The sequence below is a fragment of the Martes martes genome (assembly GCF_963455335.1).
Source record: "Martes martes genome assembly, chromosome: 1".
NCBI lineage: Eukaryota > Metazoa > Chordata > Mammalia > Carnivora > Mustelidae > Martes > Martes martes.
Window position 1 is genome coordinate 101,317,777 of NC_137888.1, and position 23,113 is coordinate 101,340,889.

General features: G+C 36.7%; 1 protein-coding gene across 3 annotated transcripts; it reads left to right on the forward strand.

Moving 5' to 3' along the window:
* Positions 1 to 5: 5 nt before the first annotated feature.
* Positions 6 to 17,521, forward strand: NDUFB5 (NADH:ubiquinone oxidoreductase subunit B5). Of its 3 annotated transcripts, none has more exons than XM_080801803.1 (6): positions 6 to 258; positions 7,790 to 7,878; positions 8,965 to 9,031; positions 10,556 to 10,617; positions 11,649 to 11,755; positions 17,292 to 17,521. In XM_080801803.1, exons 1-6 carry the CDS (start codon positions 9 to 11, stop codon positions 17,410 to 17,412), a joined length of 696 nt encoding a protein of 231 aa, XP_080657929.1. In that variant the 5' UTR covers positions 6 to 8; the 3' UTR covers positions 17,413 to 17,521. The 3 variants fall into 3 exon arrangements, with proteins under 3 accessions (XP_080657929.1, XP_080657930.1, XP_080657931.1); XM_080801804.1 differs by lacking the exon at positions 6 to 258 and adding an exon at positions 1,341 to 1,577; XM_080801805.1 differs by lacking the exon at positions 6 to 258 and adding an exon at positions 7,449 to 7,629 and having other exon boundaries at positions 7,771 to 7,878.
* Positions 17,522 to 23,113: the final 5,592 nt, after the last annotated feature.

Below are 23,113 nucleotides of genomic sequence, written 5' to 3' on the forward strand. Positions count from 1 at the left end.
TCGACCGGATGGAGAAAACAGAAATAGGCTTTGCCCTCACTCAACATGGCCACCTTCCGCCTTCGCCCTGGTTCGTAAATTGGCTCTTTCGGCTCCCGTTATTCCCCCCTGTTTGTCAACTGCCCATAGTAGCCATGGCGGCCATGAGCTTATTGCAGCGCGTTTCGGTCACTGCAGTGGCTGCTCTCTCCGGCCGCCGGCTTGGTACTCGGCTCGGATTCGGGGGCTTCCTCACCCGTGGCTTTCCGAAGACTGTCGGTGGGTGCTAGCTTTGGGAGAAAGCGCGCTCAGGGGATGTGGGGTGAGAGATGGAGAACTCTTCCCGGGTGACCTTGGTGAGATCTGGGAGAAATTGAGGGCGTGGGGCTTGAGAGAAGAGACGGAGCGTGGTCTTTGTGAGAAGACAAGGGTTTTCCTGAAGTAATTAGAACGTTCGCGTTTTAGTTGTTAATTAGCATTTGTGAAGCACTTTGCCTCTCAGCCATTCCACTTGGTGCTAATTTGCGGATGAAGTAGAGGTTAAAAGGGCATAGAGCTGAGACCTGTGTTTCTCAGGCACCAGATTCTTTGTATATTCCACTCACGCCACGTACTAGTCCCACAAAATTGGAAGTCACGTTGCCCAGGAGCCCACCGATGCTAAGTAATAGATAACGCAGGTGAAGAGGCTCAGGGCTCACTCATTTAAGTAGGCACAGTGCCTTCACGATATTTTTAGGGTCCATAAGAATGTTTTAATTTATGTTTCTTTTAAAACCAAAGAAAAAGAAAACTATGTTTTTAGGGTTAATGTTAATGATATGTGGTAATGAATCCAGCCTGGATTGTATTCGTTTGATATCAACAGAGTCATAAAATAATAAGTTTTAATAACTTCTTAGAAAGGAAGGGGCTCATGCAGGAAAAGTCGCTAGGTCCAGGAAGGTCATGGTAAGTCTAGTTGGAGCTTCTTGGAGACTGTGTATTGACTTATAGAAGAATGAATAATCGTAATAGCAAAGCCTCAGATGCCTTGTATTCAATATAATTCTTTCAAAGACTCTGCAAAGTACGTACAATGTTATTAACCCATTTTACTAATGAAGGAACTGTGACTTCGTTATTACAAAAATAATGCAGTACTGCATCAAATTTAATAATAGTAACAGTAGCTAACATTTATTGAACACCTATGTGCCATGTACTATCCTAAGATTTTAAATGTATTAATTCATTTAATGCTCTTGGCAAAAAAATATACCATAAGCTATCTGCTCTATGCAATACAAGCAGAGAGGAAGTGAAGCCAAAAAGGTCTCCACCCTCAAAATATCTGTTTACCCTTTTTCTTCTTTCAGTTTCATTTGAGTTATGTCACTTCACATGATGAAGCATTATACAGAGACTTGTTGCAAAAATGATGGGAAGAACCAGTGGTATTGAACAAACTTCAAGGAGAAATTTGAACCTGTTAAAAAACTACATGTGCAAACATTTTTTGATAAATTCTGTTTGTAAGCCATTTCTGATTACAAATATCCTCTTCAAATACTTGCTGGGTATAGTATTTAATCATGCCTTGCTGGAGATAAACTCAGGTAAAATCTCATTCCCAAATCCTCTTTATACATTATTCTCCATTCATGGAATTCTGGAAGGATCTCTACACCCTTTCCACTGGGAGCAGGAAAGGATCTAATAGCTATGCTAGAGTTACTGTGTTTCAGCCTTATACCTGCTTTCCAAGGTATTTTGCAGGTGGTCTCATCTCTCACTGTGGAATAAAAGGTTTTAATCTATTACTGCTTATGTCTGCTCCTATGAGACTGTAAGATCCAGCAGTGAAGAGAACCTTGCCTTGTTTTGTTTTGCCTGGAGCTATACTGCCTATGTTCAAATCCTGGCTTCAGAGTTTAGTAGCTATGTGGCTTTGGGTCATCATATCTTGGAAGCCAAGTGGGAGGCAATTACTTGGAGCCTACGTTTCTTCATCTTTAAAAAAAGAGGATGTTTATTACAACTATGCTTATATTCTGTTGGCAAGAGAAATAAAATAAATCTAAACTCTTTCCTACTGACAAGAATTTATAACCCTACCAAATCTAAACTACTAAACCCTACTAAAATCTAAACTCTTTCCTACTGACAAGAATTTATAACTGACAAGAATTTATATGTTTCTGCAAAAGTTTGCATCTTTTTAGAGTGTTTTGAAAGGTACTTATTTTACCATAAGAACTGCTTTAAAAAAAAAAAAAAAAGAGGGTGATTTTTAACCTACCTCATAAGAAAGTTGTGAGAGTGAGTGGGAAAATCTATAGCACCTGGATTAAGAAGCATTAGCCTTCTACAGAGCCCTGTGGCCACCCCTTTCTTAAACATCTGGTACTGTCCCGTTATCTTCATTCACTGTCATTGAAAACCTTAATCAGGAGGTAAGTAGATAAAAGTATTCTATTTTATTAAATTATTTATTGTCTTATATCAAAGGATTCGAGAAATAAGCTTAAGTTCTGCCCTTAGCTGCAGGAGCTTTAACTTGAAGACTGATGTGTGCATATTATGGTTTAAAAAAACTGAGAAGAGTATTTAAATGATTATATAAACGAAAGAGTATGGAGTTAATTCAGACATAGAAGGTGAGACATTTTAACTAGATTCTGGATAGTTTTAAAAGTGCAATTGGCAGAAAAGTAGAGGATGTATTTTCTTTTCTTTCTTTCTTTCTTTCTTTTTTTTTTTTTTAAGATTTTATTTATTTGTTTGACACAGAGAGAGAGATCACAAGTAAGCAGAGAGGCAGGCAGAGAGAGAGGGGGAAGCAGGCTCCCGGCTAAGCAGAGAGCCCAATGTGGGGCTCAGTCCCAGGACATCGAGATCATGACCTGGGCTGAAGGCAGAGGCCCAACCCACTGAGCCACCCAGGTGCCCCGAGGATGTATTTTCTTTTTTCTTTTTTTTTTTTTTACTTATTTATTAGAGAGAGAGAGAGACAGAGACAGCACAAGCAGAGAGAGAGGGAGAAGCAGGCCCTCCCCTGAGCAGGGAGGCCAATGCGGGACTCGATTCCAGGACCCCAGGATCATGACCTGAGCCGAAGGCAGACGCTTAACTGACTGAGCCACCAGGTGCCCGGAGGATGTATTTTCTGATAGATCTGAATGTGGGGCTCTTGGGATAGGTAAGTGTTGAGAGAAAAGGCTTAAGAATGGGAAGTTGGAGTTAAATTAGAGGAGTGGAAGGACTGAATATGAAACCAAAGTATCTTAACTCTTTTGTAGGCTGCAGAGAGAATGTTTTAGCAGGAGAGCAACATCAGTAGTGTTTTGGGAAGATGCTTCTGAATATTGGTTGACTTCTAAGGGGGTGTTGATTACTTTAGCCAGTGAGTGAGGTGAAGATGGCATGGAAAGAAATACAAAATTTGAATCTTAGAATCAAGAGGCCTTGTCAGCTGATGAGCATGGGGTAGGTGCAAGGAAGATGAGTGAGATTTTTATCCTGGGTAATTGAGTTGGTGGAGTCATTAACTGGGAATAGTCTGAGAATGAGAAAAAGAAAATGGCCAATTTTCTATTGTTGTCATGAAGACACAAAATCTACCTTATCTTATTTGTTCCTCACAAATACCACAGTTGTCAAAAAAAACTTTCCTGAGGTTATTTGCATTTAAAAAAATTAGTTATTGAGGGGGGCCTGGGTGGCTCAGTGGGTTAAAGCCTCTGTCTTCGGCTCAGGTCATGATCCCAGGGTCCTGGGATCGAGCCCAGAGTCGGGCTCTCTGCTCAGCATGGAGCCTGCTTCCTCCTCTCTCTCTACCTGCTTCTCTGCCTACTTGTGATCTCCGTCTGTCACATAAATAAAACCTTTAAAAAAAATTAGTTATTGAAACTTCAGTTTCATAAAGCTAAATGAAAACCTAGTTGAGAAATTTTAGGTTTTAGAGAATGGTAGAAGATGTGTATTTTGGTGGAAGGAGAATCTGAGTTCCAGAAGTCCTGGCAGTCACCTGGTTGTAAGCAATGTTCACCCTAATATTTTTAGATTGAAAGCAGATGGCCTTACTACATCAACAACAAATCATGAAGGTTTAGAATATTTGGAAAGAGTTTAGTGCTATGAAGTATACTTTAGAACAGCTAATAGTAATAATAGTTATTTACCACATTTAATGACAAAAATAATTATTGTTTAATATTCGGGTAATTATATGTAAAGAAAGCAAGCAATTCACTTTCCTAACTGCATTAATATTGCTAGAATGTAATCAGACCAAGCATTCTCCCATAGTTTTTTGTTTGTTACATTTTCCATATCTATGAATAGTGTTTTTCATAATCAGTTGTCCTTAAAATATGCAGAATGTCATCCATCTCACTTTCTGTGGAGTATGTGTGTGTCTTTCTGTCTGCCTGTCTGCCAGATTGAAAAGGAAAATTGGGAGGACACTATCTCTTCTGAGTAGATTTACTTTCAGAAGGCAAGGAAGGATCCTGACTAACATTTAATTTACTTAAGAAATGTAAATTCAACAATATTTATGGGGCACCTTCCATGTGGCAGACACTAAAGGTACTGGAGATAAAGTACTGAATAATCTAGTCCTTCACCTGATGGACTTTAACAAAATAATCAGGCTTAAAAAAAAATCAGGCCTTCGGGAAAAAAAATCAGGCCTAGTGTGTATTGTTCTAAGGGAACTAACCAAATGATGTTAAGAAGGATAAGTGGGAGGCCAGCTTTAAATAGGGTAGCCAGAGAAGACCTCTTCGAGGAGGTTACATTTGATCTTGACCCTGAAGCAAGGAAAGGAAAACCTTTCGGAAAAGAGGAAAGTAAATCCAAAAACGTAAGTCCAAAAAAAGAGTTCTCGGAGTTGGAAGGGAATCATTCAGACTGATAAAGTCCAATGGTTTGCCCTTTTGTTCTAAGACAGGCCATATATTCAGATTCTTTGAGGAAAAGGACCTTAGAAATCCTCTAGGCCAACCCCCAGAGTATCCTTCTTACATCCTGTTGTTGATATTGAATAACTCCATAAAGGGGAACTGGAGACACAGCCCAATTTTATTTTGAACCAGTAAAATTGTTAGAAATTTGTTCCTTGTATTAAGCTGAAAATTTTTCTTTCACACATTGATCCTGGTTCTTCCTTTTAGGCCAACACAGACTAGTATAAGCCCTTTGTCATGGGACAGCCCTTTAGCTATTTAAAGACATTTATTTGTTTTCTACCCAGACTTCTTTTTTGTAGGCCAATCAGTTTCAGTTCTTTAAGGTTCACTGTATCAGTTTCCAGGTTGTTTGTCATCCTGGTTGCTAAAATTGGAGTGTCCTCCAGATTGTTTCTCTAAAACAGTGTGCTCTGGGATGGATACACTTCTGCAGGTGTGGTTAGGAGATGGGGGTGGGTGCTCCTCCTGTTTTGACCCTATGCTTCTAGTACATAAGATTAGGATTGAAATGTCTTTGGCGTTCTTGATAACCACATCACACCAATGACTCTTCTTAAATCTGTGACCAACTTTTGAGAGGATGCAGTCAGGAACTTCCACTTACTCTATTTAATCCTTTTAGAATCAGCCTTTTGTAAATGTGTATGAAGAAGCAAGATGGGACTGGGGAGGGAGACAAACTATAAGACACTCTTAATCTCAGGAAATAAACTGAGGATTGCAGGGGGTGGGGGGTGGGAGGGATGGGGTGGCTAGGTTATGGAAATTGGGGACGGTATGTGCTATGGTGAGTGACTGATGATTCACAGACCTGTACTCTGGAAGCAAATAATACATTATATGTTAATAAAATTTTAAAAAATGAGTATGAAGATTTTTGGGATCCCACTTCATCATCAGTGTAGTAGTCACTCTAGTAGTAGTAGCTTTGTGTCATCAGGAATGTCATTTTCACCTCATCCAGGCCATGCATAGAAGTCTTGACCTCTCAGGGCTGTGGAAAGAGCCTTTTGGCAGGTTATTGAATTAAGTAACCAGCACCTTTGGGTGTAATCAATCAATCAGTTATCCCTTACAAATTCACCTAGATTGCTATTTCGCTAAACTTATAATGCACCTTCTTTGTACTCCTGCATCCTCACCATCCTGTGTAAATAGGAACTCCTGGGCCTGTTTTTTCCCTGACATTGCATGCTGTTTCTTCTCTGTTTTGTCCTTACAGATGTCTAATTATGTTTATTTGTTTCTCCCAGCGGGATCTATATCCCTTTGAGACTGTAGGCCTAGCATAGGACCTCTACATAGTAGGCACTTAAATATTTATTTAATTAATGAGTGGTTTATACTGTTACCCAGCCCTTTTTTCCCCACCTAGTCCACAGAGAATTCCATTGTATCTTTCAAATTGTTTTCTGAAATACATAATTACTTTGTCACATTCTCTTGTTATTTTAGAAGCCTTAATAGTATGAATTGTGCCCAGTAAATTCATGCCAGCTTCTAATTCTTTTATGAATTAACCTCCTAAATTCATTACAAGCTGCTTTAGGTGATGCCAAAATTAAGAATACAGTTCCTGTATTCTTAACTTCAAGACGTTTATATTTCGGTGGGACGTTTATGTTTCAGTGGGAGCAGTGAAAGCAAGTATGAATATCACTAGAATATACAGCAGTTGAAAGGTGGAGATCTCACATGCTTGGAAAGAGGGTTGGTTTCTTGGAGGATAAAATGTCTTCTGGGCCTAAAGAATAGATTTCAGGAGAGGGGAGGGCATTCCAGACATTTTAAGCTTGAACAAAGGATACAATTTTTTTTTTTTTAAGATTTTTATTTATTTATTTATTTTAGAGAGAGAGAGAGAGAGAGGGAACACAAACAGAGGGAGTGGGAGAGGGAGAAGAAGGCTTCCCACTAAGTGGGGAGTCCTATGCAGGGCTCAATCCCAGGACCCCGGGATCGTGACCCGAGCCGAAGGCAGACACTCAACCCATTGAACCGCCCAGGTGCCCAAAGGATACAAATCTTTATGAGCTCTGTGATGACTGAAATTCCTTTAATGGAAAGTAGTTTTTATCCCACAGTGACTCTCACGTGAAATTTCCTTGAATACAGTTACACTCAGCAGAAACAATAACTTCAGTTTCCCAGTAACAGTAAGATCCTTTCCTGCTTTCAGCAGAAAGGGCTTACAGTGTTTGCAGTGGTCCTTCCAGACATCCAAGAAAGGGAAATCCTGTAGAAAAAAAATCAGGAGTGAAATTTTGCCTCAGTTTATCTCCACTGAGAATTGATTACATACCATCTTGAGTGAGAATATGAAGAGGATGATACTCAAAATCAGAAACGTATTACCGGGTGATTTTATCTAGATATGTTAGAGTGTTTACTTTTGAACAAGTTCAAATTCCTGCTGGAGATATGTTGAATAAATGTCTTTCTATCTAGTTTGCTGTGAGCTCCTAATGTATATTGCCTCATCATGTGAAATGACACGATTTAAATTAAGTTTATTTACTTAATAACTATAGCAAATATTTATTGTAGAGGTAAACAAAGATAAGTAGCCTGCCAAGAGTCTCTGACCTTCTTGCCTGCAATGGAAACAAATTCAAACAATGATTTAGATATTTCTTTAATGTTGAAAAATGGAGAGAGCTATAGTTTACAACAGTACACCAGTCTCTGTTTAAAGGTATCTACTCTGCCTTTAGTACTCAAATAAAAATATGTATTTTTATCTTAATTCACATTAAACATTTATGCATGTATATTTTCTTATAACCTGCTTTGATCTCAGAATATAACAATATAACTTGAGCCTTGCATATAACAGGGTAGTTTAATATTTCCAGCTCCTGTGCGACATAGTGGAGACCATGGGAAAAGACTATTTATCATCAAACCATCTGCATTCTATGACAAGCGTTTTTTGAGTTTAATGGTGAGTTAAAAATTTTGCTGAACTAAACTCTTTACATACAAACAGGAATGTGGGTTTTTTTGTTTTTTTTTTTTTGTCTATTTAGAGAACATCTTTCATTTTAAAAAGATGTTATTTTGTAAATTCATATTTCTTTTCTCAATTGATACTGAGATTTTGTAGTAATGTCTGATTTGTTCCTGAATTTCTTTTTAAATTAGTGAACCTTTACTTCTTCATAAAAAGGACTCATATGCATTAGAGGTAAAATTTGAGCCATTCCCTTATTCTTAAGATTGTGGGGTTTTGAAATATAATCTGTGTTCCCTTGCACATGCACACACACACACACACACACACACCCCAAAATCTATAAATTATAGGACTTTGAAAATGTATTTGCTTGGGGATCGTTATCTGTATTACTTAAATATTCTTTAAATTACCAGGGAACTCACTGAAAGACTTCTTTAAATAAGTAACTCCATTATTTTGGGTTATAATTTTTTATTTCTGTATTGTTCAGGAACATTGATTTCAGAGGATCGAGTAGGCTACTGGCTGTATATTTGTATGTCAAGGCTCTATAAGGAAAAGTAGAGTCTTGGAAGATGGAAGAGTGTCTGGACTCTGCCACTGTTCCTTCACCTGTGACCGTTTGAGCAATGGCTCCCCTCTAGACCTCTTGCTTGCCCTTTGTTCTTAATGTCCCTCTTCATCCTCATGGTTGAGCTCCCACATTTCTTGTCATCACCAACTCAAACTCTACAGTGGTTGAAATCACTCAGATGTTTTTACCATTTTCATCTTACTACAAAAACTTCTCAACTATTATTACATTGTGTCAACCAAAAAATGAAAAACCACTTAAATAGATAAGGTATTATATAATTAATTCATCCTTACTTTTTTCTTTCATTTTTAGTGCCAAACATAGGCATCTAGAAGTTAGAGTAAAAGAAAATCTCAGAAGTAATTTGGTACCACATCTCCAATTTGGCCAGTTTATTTTACAGGCAATGTAAGGAAATAAAAAATAGACGGTTTGAAAGTGGGGAAAGAGAGTTAGGAAATGATTATTTGAAAACCATTTTTTAATCTCAACAGAAATTCTACATTTTGTTGACTGGGATTCCGGTAGCCATTGGCATAACTCTGGTGAATATATTCATTGGTAAGTATCTCTCTGACTGAATTGGTAAAATTTTAAAACCTCTGTACATTAATAACAGAAGTTATGGATATTATAAAGAAAGTTATTTGTTTTTTAATCTTTTTTTTTAAGATTTTATTTATTTATTTGACAGAGAGAGGGAACACAAACGGGGGAATGGCAGGCACTGCTGAACAGGGAGCCTGATGCAGGACTTGATCCCAGGACCCTGGCATCATGACCTGAGCCAAAGGCAGATGCTTAACTAACTGAGCCACCCAGGTGCCATGAGAAAAATTATTTAAATAATAAACAGGCATGGGATTTTATTTTACAGTAACCAAATAACAATCTGCAATAGTATACAATGTTTTTTTAACATTTTTTTTTTCCCTCCAAAAACCTTTAAGGTCATCAACTCTGTAGAGGCTACAAAAGGCTTCAGAAAGCCTTGTTTTCCTCCTCCTCATTATTTCTCCAAACCAGCTTTGACAGATCTGAATAAGGAAAATAGAAAGAGAGGTGGAAGAGAGGCTGAGTGATGGAAGAATTTTTTTTATCCTTCTTGGAACACATAAAATTATAATCTTCCAAATAAAAAAGAATGAAACTGTGAAAGACAACTAACATTAGGTTTCCATGGGAAATTCTGCCTAAAGTACTTCTAACATCTTGAATTCTAAAATGCTTTGTCTGGTAGTGATAGGAAAAACCAAAAGGAATGTGTTCTTTATTGTATTTTGTTATACTATATAAAAACAAAGTTTGAAACTCTTATATAACTTCTGTAGGCAATACCTTACACGTAGAAGACATCTAAAAATATCTAATGAATGAAATGATTTTCAACCACATTAAAGTGATTAAAATACAGTTTCTCCTTGATCCTTGAATAGTGTCAGGGTGTCAAACTCCTGCTCAGTCAAAAATCACATGTAATTTTTGACTCCCCGCAAAATTTTACTAATAGCCTATTGTTGACCAGAAGCCTTATCAATAACATAAAGAATGGATTAACACATACTTTGAATGTTTTTTTAATTATATAGTGTATTCTTATTAATAAAGTAAGCTAGAGAGGGGTGCCTAGGTGGCTCAGTTGGTTAAGTGTCCACCTCTTGGTTTCAGATCAGGTCATGATTTCATGGTTGTAAGATCCAGCCCCACATCAGGCTCGGCCACTCCCCAGCAGAGAGTCTGCTTCTCTCCTTCTCCCTCTTTTTCTGCCCCTCCCCACCTATGCATATGCTCTCTCAGATAAATAAAATTAAATGAAAAAATAAAGTAAGCTAGAGAACAAATGTTACTAAGAAAATCTTAAGAGAAAATACATTTACAGTACTATACAGTAGAAAAATCCATGTGTAAGTAGACCCATGCCATTCAAACTCATGTTGTTCAAGGGTCAGCTGTGTTTTAATCTTCATTGGTACAAGCAGAAGTTCCTTTAAAATCACAAGAAGTTGGTTTCTTACTTAAATCGGGAAGAATTAATATTATAAACTCCTGATACTAAAATTGGACATCACTGTTTTCTCTTATTAGGTGAAGCTGAGTTAGCAGAGATTCCAGAAGGCTACACCCCAGAACACTGGGAATATTTCAAGGTGGGTATGGGCCATTGAAAGTTACTTTCTGTTCCGTGTCTTGTCAGTGCACTGATTAATGTCTTAATTTAGCAATTACGATACTGTTTCATATTCAGTTTTTGATAACAAGTAGATGATACATTTTGTCCCAGCTTTTTACAAGCAACTTCTTTTGGTAATTTTCTGTGTTTTATTACTTTAATCTTCATGGTTTTTTTTAAAGAATGACTCTGTAGTGTGTTCTTATCCTAGCAGAGTAACAGTCAGCATTTATCCTCAGTTCAATGCCCGAGGAAAGATGTTACCTGTGCTAATGCTTTATTGAGCATCTGCTGTGTAGCAGGCACTATGGTAGTATTTTGCAAATATTCTCTTATTCCATGTGAAATGTGCTATTATTATTCCCAATTCAGAGATGAAGAGACTGAGGCTTAAACAAGGATAAGTGACCTAAGAAGTAGGGCCAGTATTGGAACCTAGGTAGGCATGGCCTGACAGCCCATACTGTTAGTCATTTTAGTATGCTATCACTGCTACTAAAACCTGAAGTTAAGTCTGTTACTTGTCTTTATAAGTATTGTAGTGAGATGGCCTTGATTAAATGCTATCGTGTTTTATTACCTGAATGAACTGTATTTCAGAAAAGAAATGTATCATTATCGCACCTTAAGGCAGGCCATACAGAGAGAAGGAGTGCTGAGAGAAGGAGCTTCAGTTTTTGATTACCAAACTCTGGGTTTGGTTCCTAAATCTGCCACTTAAGGTACTCTGTGTAGTGTAATGGCAAAAGCACAGGTTTTGGAGTTAGACAGACCTGGTTTGAGTCCAGATGCTGGTACTTAGTTACTGTATAACATTGTGCAAGTTGCTTGTCTATAAAATGGGGACAAAAATAGTATCCATGTAATGGATTAAAATTATTTAAAGTACATATAAAGTAGTTGGCATTTAGTAAGTATTATTGGTTTACCTGAGATGGCCATTTTAAAGAATAGGGAACTGGAAGAGCAAAGTACTGTTCACAAAAATAAACAATTTTTCTCTTATAGCATCCTATATCAAGATGGATTGCCCGAACTTTCTTTGATAGTCCTGAAAAGAATTACGAAAAAACAATGGCTATCCTTCAGATTGAAGCTGAGAAGGCTGATTTACGGTAAAAAAAAAAAAAAAAAAAAAAGAGGGAGCAAGGAAGAAAATCCTTTTTTACTGTTGAAAGCCATGAGAAAAAAATTTAATAAACTATATCAGCGCAGGATGCTCCATGTAAAAGGTAAAGATAGGGAGGGAATAGCTTGTTTGGAGTGGCGTTTATAAGTTGGAGACTGAGAGATTATTAGTTGATAATATCTGTCAGAATAAAAGGAATTCTTTTTTAAAATATCCCACTCTTAAGTGCAAGGCAGCCCTCCCCTCCCTCTGCCCCATCCCTCAGTTTCCTTTCCTCTTCTACCTAGTCTCATATTTAAAAGTGACTACTATTTAGTTATTTCTTACATCTGTTGCTAAAAAAAAACCTGTGCATTAAAAATACACTAGTATTTTTATTTGTTAGTATTAACACTAATACTTATCATTTATCCATAAAGATGGAACTGGAGGGTATTATGCTGAGTGAAATAAGTCAATCAGAGAAAGACAATTATCACACAGTTTCACTCATATATGGAATATAAGAAACAGTGCAGAGAACCATAAATGAAGGGAGGGAAAACTGAATGGGAAGTCATCAGAGAGGGAGAAGAACCATGAGAGACACTTAACTATAGGGAACAAACTGGGGGCTGCTGGAGGGGAGGTGGGTGGGAGGATGGGGTAATTGGGTGATGGGCATTAAGGAGGGCATGTGATTTGATGAGCCCTGGGTGTTATATGCAACTGATGAATTATTGAACACTACATCTGAAAGTAATGATGTACTGTATGCCCCTTCCGGTCGGCGAACGGGAGAAGAATTAGGCACAAACAAGTCAGCTGCAAGAGACTGGGAGCAGGGGACAACAGTCGAAAAGACTGCTGCCCCGAGCCAACTCCAGAGTCCCACTTTTATTAGATAGAAACAATAGCCAACAGAAGAACCGATGAAGGTCAAACATTAGTCACATGTCTCGTGGACAAGCAAGAAGGAGGATAAAGTTTATAGTTAATCAAGCACATTCAAAGGACTTATCTAACTAACAACCGGCGCTTCTGGGAAGAGAAAGGAGCAATAACGGAAAAGGGAAGCAGGCGGTATTTCGTTCCACACTGAGCTGACCGGGCGTTCCCAGGTGCTCGGCTTAGGTGAAGGGGCGGCATTCTGCCCTGAGCGAGCCAGGCATCCCCAGCTGCCCAGCTTCACGGTCGTATATCCTCCTTCTCCCCAAAGACCTGTTGCCAGTATATGTTTTTCTTAAGGCCATATCTAAATGTGCTTGGTAACTAGTAAAATCCTCCAGGGGCTATAGTTTAAGTAACACATTGTTCCGAGGGGCAGTAGCACTGTATGTTGGCTAATTGAATTTAAATAAATAAAAAATAAAAATATATTAACACAAATAGAATCCTCTTATAAACACTGTTCTGCACCCTGTCTTCATTTCTCTTAAATATATCTTGGTGATCTTTCTATAATAGTATATACTCCATTCGTTTCAATGGCTGGTCATATATTTTGCTGGATGGATGTGCCTTAATTTTTTTGACCAATCCCATGTTGTTGGTAATTAGGTTCTTAACAAGTTTTTTGATAATGTACATAGTGCTATGGTGAATATCCTTATACGTAGATTTCTGCATATTTATTAGTGTATCTGAAATATAAATTCCTAGCAGTGGCACTGATAAACCAAATGTTATATGTTTTAAATTTATTTTTTTAAAGATTTTATTTATTTGACAGACAAGAGATCACAAGTAGGCAGAGAGGCAGGCGGAGAGAGAGAGGAAGGGAAGCAGGCTCCCTGCTGAGCAGAGAGCCTGATTCAGGACTCGATCCCAGTACCCTGGGACCATGACCCGAGCTGAAGGCAGAGGCTTTAACCCACTGAGCCACCCAGGCACCCCTGTTTTAAATTTTAGATAGATGTTGCCAAACTCTTTACCAAAAAGTTGAACCAGTTGTTTTTTCTGCCACAAATACGTGATAATTTCTGTTTTTCATACCCTTCCCTATAAACAGAATTTATCAAACCTAGACATTTTGCTGATAAGATAGTTGAAATTGTTATCTCGTTATTTCAATTTTGTATTTTTCTATAGGGTTGAGTATTTTTTCATATATTTATTGGTTATTTGTATTTGTTTTCCTGTAAATGGCCCATTTTTCTAGTAATTTATACATTTAACTAAAATATCTCTTTTGGGTTTTGTTGCAATTATGTTTTCCCAACTTGTCATTTGTCTTTTGATGGTGTAGAATTTTTTTTGCAACTAAAGTGTTTTTATGTTTCAGATAACAAAACTATAGTAGTGGCTCATATGTTTCTGAACACTTACTATGTAGTAGTGTTTTAATTACTTTATATATTTACTCATTTGATTATTGTCAGGTTTGTCAGTCTTTAGCTTTTGGGATTTTGTGTCATCCATAGGTCTCTGGTAGTGGTTAAATAAGCAAATATATAAGTCCAGATTATTATTTTAAATGTTCACTCATGTTTCCTTTTGCTGCTTTTAAATGTGATCCTGTTTGAGATTTATCTTAGTGTTTGTGAGGTTTACATACAGTCACATGTACCCATTAAGTTTGGTGGGTTTTTGACAAAGGTAAATAGCTGTGTAACTACCACAGTCAAGGTCATTTCTGACCTACTGAGCCTCATTGCTGTCCTTTCCAGTCATTCCTCATCTCCTGCTCCTGGCCCCAGTCCACCATTGATCTGCTTTCTGTTTATTCTCTTTTAAACTTTATAGTTTATAAAAATTGTTACTATATTTTAAAATATTTAAATGATTAAAGGAATGTATGAAGAGCCTGTTTTCTAGATTTGTAATTACACGCGTGTATATATAGTTATCATATGGAATTGTTGTTAAGTATTTAAGAGCATGCAACAGCAACATTGTTCATACTTCGTAACATTTGACTTTTTTGACCTTCAAACATATACCTTTGAGTTCCAATTAAAAGATGGATCCCAGGGGCGCCTGGGTGGCTCAGTGGGTTAAAGCCTCTGCCTTCGGCTCAGGTCATGATTCCAGGGTGCTGGGATCGAGCCCCGCATGCATCGGGTTCTCTGCTCAGCAGGGAGCCTGCTTCCTCCTCTCTCTCTCTCTCTCTGCCTCTCTGCCTACTTGTGATCTGTCTGTCAAATAAATAAATAAAATCTTTAAAAAAAAAAAAAGATCCCAGAATTCCTTAGACATAATTTCCAGACAAAACAAAGTAAAACAAAAACAAAACCCTGACTTCTATCCCTAAAGAAAAGATGCCATTGTGAGGATGGAATGAGAGTACCTACATTTTTAAAAAAGTGTATTTAGGTATTTGGAAAACTGAAGCATAAAAGAAAGATACAAAATAGAAAGGGACTTTATCCTATAATGGCTCTCCCTAGAGATAACTATTAATTATGACCCTCCAGGTTTTTTTGTTTTGGTTTGGTTTGGTTTTTTAAAGATTTTATTTATTTATTTATTTATTTATTTATTTGTCAGAGAGAGAGAGAGAGGGAGAACACAAGCAGGCAGAGCAGCAGGCGGAGGCAGAGAGAGAATTAGGCTCCCTAAGGAGCCCGATGTGGGACTCGATCCCAGGACCTTGGGATCATGACCTGAGCTGAAGGCAGCAGCTTAACCAACTGAGCCACCCAGGCGTCCCCCTCCAGGTTTTTAAATACTCTCTGTGTGTGTACATCTACATAGTCACAGGTGATTATTTTCTATTTTTTAATGAAATGAGAAGATGCTACACATCCTCATTTTATACCTTGCATTTTTTTTTTTTATTATGTTAGTCACCATACAGTACATGATTAGTTTTGGTGTAGTGTTCCATGATTGTTTGGTGTAGTGATCCATGCAATCTGTGCCCTCCTTAATACCCATCACCAGGCTCACCCATCCCCTCACTCGCCTCCCCTCTAAAGATTGTTTCCCAGAGTCCATAATCTCTCATGGTTCATCTCCCCTTCTTTATTCCCCCCCTTCATTTTTCCCTTCCTTCTCCCAGTGTCCTCCATGCTATTCCTTATGTTCCACAAATAAGTGAAAGCATATGAAAATTGACTCTTCTCTGCTTGACTTATTTAACTTAGCATAATCTCTTCCGGTCCCATTCATGTTGATGCAAAAGTTGGGTGTTCATCCTTTCTGATGGCTGAGTAATATTCCTTTGTATATATGGACCACATCTTATTTATCCATTGGTCTGTTGAAGGGCATTTCTGCTCTTTCCACAGTTTGGCTATTGTGGACGTTGCTACTATAGACCCTGCATTTTTAATTTAACCATATATGTAGCATCTGTATTTACTATATATAGGTTTTCCTCATTCTTTTTAACAGGTGCCTAGTAGTCTCTTACAAGGGGGAAACATTAGTCATTTAACCAGTCCTTTTGATGAGTATTTTAGTATTTGATTTTGGATAATTGCATTCTAATTTTTTAAAAGATTATTTATTTATTTATTTATTTAGCAAAGAGAGAGACAGCAAGAGAGGGAACACAAGCAGGGGGAGATGGAGATGGAGAAGCAGGCTTCCCACTGAGGAGGGAGCCAGACGTGGGGCTCAATCCCAGGACCCTGGGATCATGACCTGAGATGAAGGCAGCTGCTTAATGGCTGAGCCACCCAGGTGCCCCTTGGATAATTACATTCTAAAGAATAGAAAAGAAAAAGGATAATATGAAGATACATAAACCTAAAAAAAAAAAAAAAAGGAAAAATGTGTACTCTCTCAGATAATAATCACAAAGGTTTGTAATTTCTCATAGATAGGAGATAGGATTAGTGAGCTGGTTAAGGTTAATAAAGTGAATTATTTAACTGTGATAAATTTCTAGTCATATGAAAAATTTAATATATAATCTATAAAAATGGAAGGAAAAAGGTTTGATGGAGAAGAGACTTTCATTTTTTAATTTATTTTTCAAGTTTTTATCTAAATTCTAGTTAACATATAGTGTAATACTGGTTTCAGGAGTAGAATTTAGTGATTCATCACTTAGATACAACACCTAGTGCTCACCACAAGTGCACTCCTTAGTACCCATCACCCATTTAGCCCATCCCCCACCCACCTCTGCCTCCTGCAACCCTTTTTGTTCTCTACTGTTAAGAGTCTCTTATGGTTTGCTTTGGAGAGGGACTATTTCAGGAGTATGTGGTCTCCAAGAGGTTTTCTGAAAGGCAGGAAGACAGGAAACGCATTACTATTATTCATGTAAAAGTGATCTGTCCAGATAAAGAGCAGGGACAAGAGGAGAGAACAGATTATCGATTCAAGTTGTGTTTTGGTGATTAAAAACAGGATTTGTTGGCTAACTACCTGAGCAAGATAATGAAAGTAAAAAATAAGTCCCAAATTTTGCTCATAGGTGCATATCAGATATATGCACACACATGGATCTATTGAGGTACATGAATACATAAATTCTTTAGATAATACTTTACACAAAAGCAAAAGACTCTCTAGTGGTTATTCTTTATGGAGATAACTTTGCAGTTGGAAATACTTGACTCACAATATTGCTATCCTGTTTGTTATAGGTTACAGGAGCTGGAAGTGCGAAGGTTAATGCGTGCGAGAGGTGATGGTCCCTGGTATCAGTATCCGACTGTTGATAAGGCACTGATTGATTATTCTCCAAAAGCAACTCCCGACAATTAACCATTTATTTCTCTAAATACAAAGTATATTCTCTTTAGGGGTAAATTAATCAGCAAATATATTCTGTATTTTTGCTCACATGATGAATAAAAGATCTTTTATTGCACTATTTCTCAGCATTGGTGCAGATTAAGACTTGTGTGGGATTTCATTTATTTTTTTAGCTTTATTGAGGCATAATTGACAAAATGAAGATATTTAAAGTGTACATTGTGTTGATTTGATATACATTGTGAAAGGTAGAATAAGACTTTTGATTTGTGGATTTTGGCTTCCAACTTTAAGGTTTATCATATATTTAAAAAACTTGGGCAAATAGGAATTTATGAACTCCTAAGGATGTGACTTTGAAAGTTTAATATTTTGTCTGATAATTGAAAGAGAAGTCTAATGATGTTAAATATCAGGAAATACAGTAGTTTACATACATGTTTAGATTATCCAGAGGTGATTCAGAATTTTAAATTATATAATTACTGAACTAACTATATAAAACATTAACATCTTAATAAACAATTTTTCAGTGAACAAATCTCAGTTGAATATTTTCATGCTTTCTGCCTTAAAACTTTTGTCTGTCACTAAAGTGATTTTTACTGAAGTATGATAGACATACAATGTTACATTAGTTTCAGATGTAGTGTAGTATATTATGCTTTTTATTTATTTATTTATTTATTTAATTTTTTTTTTATATTATGCTTTTTAAATACACTTGCACTTAAATACACACTTGCACCCGTTTTCTTAGATGCAATCTCTTAAGATTCCTAGAGTCCTTTTTTGGTAAATACTGGAAAAGTTGCACAAGATAAAATGATTACTGCAAAGATATAAAATGTGAGTAACAGCTAAAATAATGGCTATAATTTATTAAGCATTTCTTGTCTGCTGAGCACTGTGTTAAATGATCGTATTTTTTCACAGTAATTTCAGTCGCCTTATGAGGTACTATTGCTTATGTTTTATGGATAAGAAATTGAAGCTCAGAGATTTTAAACACGTACTCAATATTTACAGAAATAAATATTTACACTTCAACTTTCACAATGACCTTTAGCTTCAAAAATCCATTGTTTTCAGGAAATATCTTTCAGTATCCTCATGCCCTGGAGGCACTTCGTGCCCTTTTCAATCCGTCAAGATCCTTTGGAGTAGGTGCAGTTTCTGATTTCCCCAGAAGAGGGCTGCCTCACCCAACTACTTCCGGATTTCATTCGGAAGATTCCCTATGCAATCTAATTACCACCTCATAATTCTAACAAAGGATTTGAGGGAAGGGCATGCTGTCCCTAAGCGTCTGTTACATGGATCGCTTTACACAAGGGGTAAGGAGAATGGAAGCAGATAGGTCTTGAGAATGGTAATTGTAGATGATGCTACATCTATGTACATTTATGTTAACACTTTTAAGAGTTTACAGGTTATTTTCTGGCATTATTGGGTTTTTCTTTATTTTCTCCTTTCTACTAATATAGATGTAAGAAAGCAGAACAGAGAAATATCGTAAGTATGGCAAATACTGTTAATGCCACCATCCATAAAGAAATTTGAGAAATTCCTTTCAGTCTTCCTACTTTTAACATAGCTGGGATCGTCTGAATTTCTTTTTTTTAGGTTTGAAAGTATTTCTTGAAGGGAAATTTTAATGTGTGTGTGTGTGTATATGTATATGTTTATATTGATTTTTATGTAATTCTTTTGTAATTCAAATATTTAAGCTTATTATGTATTAGTATGATACAGGCAAGGGATAAAGTGGTCACCACAGTAGACATATTTCCTCCCAAGAGTTTAGTCTTTAGAATAAATGGTAGATGTTAAAGCAGAAGTTACATGCATTGGGTTTGACAGGAAGAATGGCACTATAGGATCCTGTGAGATCCCAAGCTAGCTTAAGGCAACATGGAATGATTATATGCTCATTTCATAGCATCAGGACCGTACTAGACACTGAGTAAAGATCTGGTGAGTGGATGATACATGGATTTAACATTGTTTTGAGTTATCTTTATTTTCTTTTTTCTTCTGGGATTATACAGAGCCCAGCATGGTGTTATAAAAAGGCATGGGCTTGCTGGAATTGAGCAGACCTCAGACTAAATCCTGAGCTTGCTAATTGCTAGGATAGTAATGATGACTACCATCTACTTGGTATCTGCTAACGTGCCAGACACTACACTAGAAACTTTAATCTTCCCTTCTGTCTTATATTGGGAAATTGCCATCACTGCTTTGAGCCCTATCTCTAAAAGAAATGATGATCTTCGTATCCCAGTAGTGTTGTAAAGATTACTGGGACAACGTATGTAGAGTGCCTACTACACTAGTAAATAATAGGTGATGAAGACCTCTTTGCCAACTATAGATGCAAATTTCAAAAAAATTACTAAATACTCCATATTGTCTCCACTTCACTTCAAAGAGTAATAGAGTTACAAGTAGACTAGAGCCAATGGGTAATGTTTTTGACACTACTTTCAAACCATGGAAAAAGTCTAAATTCTATTAAGTTAGCCAGACTATCCTCATTAAAAACAAAGACACTCGGGGCGCCTGGGTGGCTCAGTGGGTTAAAGCCTCTGCCTTTGGCTCAGGTCATGATGGGATCGAGCCCTGCATCGAGCCCCACATCGGGCTCTCTGCTCGGCAGTGAGCCTGCTTCCCTTCCTCTCTCTCTGCCTGCCTCTCTGCCTACTTGTGATCTCTGTCTGTCAAATAAATAATAAATAAAATCTTTAAAAAAAGAAACAAATACACTCTGCTGGAGATCAAAAAAGAGTTTGCAGTAAATTCCTGGGCTCAGTCTCTTTCCTTATGTCACTTTTTCAAGTTTCAGTCCTTGATTTTAACTTTCTATTTTGCCTCCAGGTATGGTATATACTTAATATTCTCTTTAAATTGACCTTTTTAAACTTTAAGTTGAAAAAAAGAAATGTTACATTGTGATAATGAATAGGAAATCAGCCCCTTGTCATAATTAAAAAGTAACCGCAGATAGATATAACTATTCTCTTCCCCCTAGATTCTGTTGCCCACCCAAAGCTGTGGGCCTAAGGCCTGGCTCTCTTTTTGTTGAAAATGGAGAATTTAAAAAGAAAATTAGTGATGTTAAAAACATGCCAGTACCAAATGGAGGCTTTCCTTGATGTAATCAAATGGAGAATTGAAAAAGCAATAACTTAGTCATGAAGTGATGAATTATATCCTCTAGGTACATGCCCACATCATAGTGTTTTTGTATTTTATCATTTTTTATTGAAGAATAATTGACATGCAATATTGTACTAGTTACAGGTATATAACGGTAATTCAATATTGATACACGTTATGAAATGGTCACTGCAATAAGTCTAATTATCATCTGTCACCATTTAAAGTGGTTGCAGTATTATTGACTATATTCCCTATGCTGTACGTTATAACCCTGTGTCTTATTACAACTGTAAATTAGTATTTTTTAATCCCTTTCACCTATTTCGTCCACCACCACCACCAAACACCCTTTCCTCTTCCATCACTTTGTTTTCTGTATCTATGAGTCGGTTTCTGTTTTGTTTTTTAGATTCCACACAAAAGTGAAGTCATGGTACTTCTCTTTTTCTGTCTGACTTATTTCATTTAGCATAATACCATCTAGGCCTGTCTGTATTGTCCCAAATGGCAAGAATTCATCCTTTTTTTAATGGCTGAGTAGTATTTCATTATATGTAAGTGTCACATCTGCTTTATCCTTTCATCATGGATGGACATTTAGGTTGCTTTCATATCTTGGCTATTGTAAATGATGCTGTGATGAACATAGTAATGCATATATCTTTTCAAATTAGTGTTTTCACTTTTTTTTTGATAAATACCTAGAAGTGGAATTGCTAGATTGTATGGTAGTTCTACATATGCCCACATTTTATAAATTTTTACATATTTTATTAAGATGGCACTACTATTGACATTGAAAAATATGTAAATAAATATCCTCTAACATATCAATTATAATTAACCTTAATTCACATTTTGATTTTTTTTAAGTTATATATTAATTGCTAAAGCATATCACTTAGCATCACATTCAGTTAATTATCTAGAAGCATAAGTTGCTCAGCACTGCACATCAGAATCCAACCACAGAATTTCTTTTTGGAAAGCATTTGAACAGAACCTACCTAGAGCCATGATCTCTTTTCTAATTCTAGCCTAATCACATATTTAGGAATTTATCTTAAGGAAATAATCCACAAAAATGAAAAAGTTATATACACTGACCTAATTATAACATACATACAATGCTAGCTTATATATAATGCTAGATTATATATAATGCTATATATTTTATATATAGTGCTATATCCTATAGCACTATATATATATAGCTAGATATATATATAATATATAATGCTAGCTTATATATAATGCTAGATTATATACAATGCTATATATATAATATAGTAGAATATAGTTATATATATAATAGTGGAAAAACATAAGCAATAAGTACTTAAGAGGAGAACGGTTAATTTATTAACACATCACTTGATGAAATATGAAGTAATATTATATAATTATATATATTATATATATTATGATGGAATATTATGAAGAAATTAACAATTATAAAAACTGTGGCAATGAGGGGAAACACCTATGTTAGTTAAAATACAGGTACTGAAGCTGTTAGAAAACCCCCAAATATATCACAAATGCGGTGGACGTTTACTTCTCTCTCTTTGTAGAAGTGTCAACTGGTATGGTGGCTCTCCTCCATGAAATTCCTAGGATGCTAGGCTCCTTCTAATTTTTGCTTTACTGTTCTACACATGCGGCTTCCATTGCAGGGTCCAAGATGACTAATCTAGCCTTAGCTGTCATGATTAAATCCCAGCCAATGGGAAGAGGGAAATAGAAAAGTGTAACAGAAATGTTCTTTCCCTCTAAAACATATGCCTGGAAATCACATGTCACTTCTGTTCCCACATTGCTGGACAGGACTTAGTCACGTGATTATAACCAGCTAAAAATTTTGGAGAATGGATGTTGAAGGGAAAGTAGAGTCTCTGCCAATCTTTGATGTTTTTTTTTTTCCTTTTCAATTTTTTAAAAGATTTTTAAATTTTATTTGACAGAGAGCAACACAGCGAGAGAGGGAATACAAGCAGGGGAGTGGGAGAAGCAGGCTTCCCACTGAGCAGGGAGCCAGATGTGGGCTTCCAGGACCTGGGGATCATGACTTGAGCCAAAGGCAGATGCTTAAGGATGCTTCATGACTGAGCCATCCAGGCGCCCCTCTTTTCTTCTATAATGCTAAGTGAAAACAGCAGGATGGAAGAGTAACTGCCTGCTAAACAGTAATTACGCAGTGGAGAAGTCAGGCAACACCTTGACCTGAGGAGCAAAATTGACATCACATACACAAAAGTTAACATCAGATCTGAGGGACACAGGGATGTACCCTGCGAGGAACATGACCCAAGCAGTATGCCACCCACAAATGTGTAATCTCAGTGTAATTCAATCTAATTGTAAGGAAAGATCAGCCTAACAAGAATGGTAAAGTATTTCATTTAAAGAAAACCCTAAAGTGTATTTATTAAAAATATGAATGTCATAAAACAAGGTAAGGCTGGACATAATCTTCCACATAAAAAGTGGATGGAGAGACATGCAAGTAAATGCAATACTTGATACCGCACTGTACTTCAGCAAG